The sequence below is a fragment of the Nanorana parkeri genome, unplaced genomic scaffold (assembly GCF_000935625.1).
Source record: "Nanorana parkeri isolate BGI_ZX_2015 unplaced genomic scaffold, ASM93562v1 scaffold608, whole genome shotgun sequence".
NCBI classification, from domain to species: domain Eukaryota; kingdom Metazoa; phylum Chordata; class Amphibia; order Anura; family Dicroglossidae; genus Nanorana; species Nanorana parkeri.
Window position 1 is genome coordinate 5,546 of NW_017306876.1, and position 4,302 is coordinate 9,847.

General features: G+C 43.2%; 1 protein-coding gene across 1 annotated transcript in view; it reads right to left on the reverse strand.

Moving 5' to 3' along the window:
- Window positions 1-649: 649 nt before the first annotated feature.
- The window catches only part of CD3E (CD3e molecule), a 4,650-nt gene continuing 997 nt past the window's right edge, over window positions 650-4,302 (reverse strand). The window contains exons 2-4 of the mRNA XM_018562859.1: window positions 2,687-2,842; window positions 2,324-2,367; window positions 650-706 (exon numbers count right to left, since the gene is read on the reverse strand). Of these exons, the coding sequence (XP_018418361.1) occupies window positions 650-706; window positions 2,324-2,367; window positions 2,687-2,842 (257 nt within the window). The remainder of the gene's footprint in view (window positions 707-2,323; window positions 2,368-2,686; window positions 2,843-4,302) is intronic.

The following is a 4,302-nucleotide window of genomic DNA, read 5'->3' on the forward strand; positions in this document are numbered from 1 at the left end:
ATGGGGCCCTGTGATTTCTAGTTACGCCCACCTGATAACCCAAACAGCCCACCTGAGGGTGACCCTGCAGAGCCCACCATAGACTCTCTACGGTGGGCTCTGCAGGGTCACCCTCAGGTGGGCTGTTTGGGTTATCAGGTGGGCGTAACTAGAAATCACAGGGCCCCATACAAAATTTTGCTATGGGGCCCTGTGATTTCTAGTTACGCCCCTGGTGGCAAACCATTACCAAGGAATGAAAGGGAGTAATATTTACATGAATACATTACTAAGCCAGGGTGTTCTAGGTACACTGTGTGAGTAAGCTAAGTATGGGGGCACAAGGACACTGCTGTATTTAATAGCATAATGTAGTGGAGGAATACATACTGTATATGCAGAAATGTTCATTGCTAATTAGTTTTACACAAGAATATTTTTTTCTTCCCCACTTTTCTTATGAATACATATATTTTTTTCAAAGGTTGTACATATAAACTGATTATATAACAATTATAAAAATCTGTTTCTTCATTAAGCACAAATTCCATCATGCTTCTCATTGACATTCCTTGATCAGCATGTTTAGCATGTGTTGCTTTACCTAACTGTATATAAAAAGACAGTTCATGGACTTTTTTAGGGCTGTGTGCCATACAGTACTGTACGGTTATTTGTAATTTTTGTTCAGTCCATCATATACTGCTTGTTTTCCTTTTTGTAAGGGCTGCAAAAAAAGAAGCAGAATGTTAACTCTGTACTTTAAGGTATGTCTAAAAACAAATCCTTTTTTTTAGTTAAGGATAGATTGAGGAACGATTAGAACCTTTGTCAGGTTTTTAGGTACAGGAAAGCATTCTTGCGGGATTTGGGATCTCCATCTTTCTCAGTAGATAGCGGTGACGCTGCGGCATGTGGCTGGAAGCCAGGGTCCAAGGTAAGTATTTTTCCCTTTTTCTACTATTGATTCATTTACTTTTGGCTAGGGACGTAGAATTAGTGTACTTTTACTGCACTTAACCTTTAAGAAATTCTTCTGCTCAAGAAGGAAGATTTTCTTTCAAATCCTTCCCTGGTACTGTTTTTGCTAGGGATGCACCAATACGTTTTTTTCCAGATGCAATACGAGTCCTGATACTTTTCCTTAAGTACTCGCCGATTACCATACCTTATTTTACTATCAAGAAACAATTATTGGGAAGAAAAGAGGCATCAAGGTGTGTGGCCAGTCATAATTCTGATAATGTTCAGTCCTCCAGATGTCTTGTAGCCCCTTCTACCCTAAGTAGAGTGGGTACTTAAATTTAGTGCTGCTAGCACTGTTATTAGCCTGGCTGATTAGTAGTGTGGTATAATTTGGTTAATTTTAGGTGTTTTGCTATTGATTGCACCTACCTGTAGTGGGGTGTGACCCTGCTACAAAGTGGGGCAGCCAGTAGGGGAACATCAGGAGTGTCTAAGCCTCCCCAGCCAATCACTGGGAGTTTCATGGCCAGTGATGCATGCTGGGGAAGTGCATAAATATTCAGGAATTGCCCTTGCTCAGTCAGTCGGCCCCGGGCTTAGCCTGGGGGTGGGATGTACAAGTTTGAAGAAGCTGACTAGGCCTCAAACCTGGAGGAGGCCACATAGGGATCCAAGTGGGGTCTGGAGAGGAAAACTAGAGGAGCCCTATGACTGTTGGAGGTACTAGGAAGGCCAGGGTGGAATGGACCTCAGGAACAAGTCTGGTGTCTATCCCAGGGAAGATCTCATGCACATCCCTATTCAGCTGTTGTTCTACTGCACAGCGTCATCCTCTGTACTACTAAAGAATTTCTTCACTGTAAGCCTAAAGGGATTGGTGAGTCTGGACTCTATTTTTGCTATGGATGTCTGAAGCCCTATGCCCTCTCTCCCAGTTTGGCTGTTTTTTAATAAAGCGTCTACAAATTCCTTAAAGTGACTGGAGTCCAATTTACTGTTCACAACCCAGAATCTGGCTAAGGATTCACCCCTGAGAGTGAAAGGCCAACCCTCTGTCAGCCTTTGGGGGTCCACCTCAGGCCTTTGGGGAGTCAGGGGGACACTGCAGTCTTTTTCTGACATAGTTCAGATTATCCAAAAAGCTATCAAATACCAGCAAAACAACTTACCTCATAGTCAGGGTTAGGAACAGGTGGGGGGTGCTCTCTATTACCTGATGAATAACATCAGGATTCACCCCTGAGAGTGAAAGGCCAACCCTCTGTCAGCCTTTGGGGGTCCACCTCAGGCCTTTGGGGAGTCAGGGGGACACTGCAGTCTTTTTCTGACATAGTTCAGATTATCCAAAAAGCTATCAAATACCAGCAAAACAACTTACCTCATAGTCAGGGTTAGGAACAGGTGGGGGGTGCTCTCTATTACCTGATGAATAACAAAAAGAAACAAATCTGCGTTATTTACTATGTAAGCTCTGATATACACTCTATATTCTCCTGCTTAATACTGTGCTTTGCCATTGGAATTTTACCATTTTGACAAGCACTGCTTCCACTGGTGACATACATAAAGATATATGCATTCGCTTTCTTACATAAAATCCTTTTAATTGTGTAGTGTTCAAAATGAAACAAACACAATTTAATAGGTAAATGCTCCAGCAACAGTCAAAAACTCTTCATCTATACATTGCTGATGTTCCCAATTTACCAAAGTCACCCTTTAGCGTATTGATATATGTCACCTCTGTTTCGGCCTCCAGGTGCGATCTCGTTGCTTCTAGCAGGTTTTCTCTTGCATCCAAAGTAAACCAAAAGAGCTACTCCAACGGTCAACAGGCTATCAGCTATCAGGATACCAGCGACTAAAGGAATGGAGACCTCTGTGCAGCTTTCACATACTGTAAGCGAATGCATAAGATTAGGTTAGGATAAGTTACACTGCAACCCCTTCCACAATCAACATAAATTACTATGCTACTCAGCGCCATCTAGTGGTGGTAGTGCCATGTGAATGGCATTCATGCAGCTACAGGCTGGGCAGAAGATTTATAAATCAGCCCATAGTGATGGGCTGTAGACAAATTGATCTAAATTCCAGTGAAATTACTTTGTTTACATTCTAAGCTCTTTAAAAATGGGGTTGACTGTGGTACCATTGTTCTGATTCTGCCAACATGGTTTTATGGTTTGGGCTCTAATCACAAGCAAATACTGGAGTGTTATGGGCCAGTGCAGGGGCGTAACTAGAAATCACAGGGCCCCATAGCAAAATTTTGTATGGGGCCCCCGTGATAGCTAGTCATGCCACTTGCAGAGCCCCAGCGGAGAGTGACCGTGCAGAGCCCACCATAGACTCTCTATAGTGGGCTCTGCAGGGTCTGAGATCTCTTACCTGTCAGCGCCTCTGTGGTCGCCGGGCCCCGGCTCCTGTTCTGTCCCCGGGCCCCGCCTCCTCTGCTATCGACAGGCCCCGCCTCCTCACGCTATGGTGATTGTTACACCACTGGGCCAGTGCATGAGCACATTTATTTGTGCAACTATATGCAAATATTTTTTTAACTTTTAAAATAATCAGTTTCAGGTATTATAACCTATTAGTAGCTATTTCATTTAATTTCAAAGTGGTACCTTTGTAAGGCAATGTAGCATCGTGCTGACTCTTTTATTTGTGCTCAACAGCAAACACAATATGTCAAATGTGCAAATAGAATTAGCAAGAAAATTAATTTCCAATGATGTGCACTGCACTGTGCATGCCATTCAGTTTTTAAGATCAGGAATCCTGATACAATAGAAAAAGTTCAATGCTGACTTGTAATTTTCAGCATAAATCTTTATTGTAGCGTCTTTCAGGACAACCATGCAGTTTGTCCAAACCTGGTCTGAGTCATAGCAGGTTGTACAGCAGGTAAGAGAGTCTAAAATACCCTGCTAAACAGGAAATGACAACTTAGAGAAGCTGAACAAAATTTGAAGCCCTGTTCTGGTATCCTCACTCCACAGTTGCCCCCCTTCCTCCTGGATGCCCCCAAATGGGTACTTTATGCTTTTTTAAATAATGCAGGCAAGTCATATGACATGCAGGGTCCTCATCTTCTCCAGTTCTGGGCAGGCCTCATTGATGTAGAGAGCAGTGCTAATATGATGACACCAATGCCACTATCTGTGTCATTGCATATTGGGGTAAGGAGGAGCCATGGTGACATCCCCATAGGACATCATTCAACACCATCAGAATGAAGACATCTAGTGAAAGAAATGAATGTGGGGGCCGCACCATAGAGGAAGTGACTATTGCAGCTTAGTCCTGGTTCACACCGAGCGTTTTATAGCGTGTTTTTTGCACAAAAAATCCCCC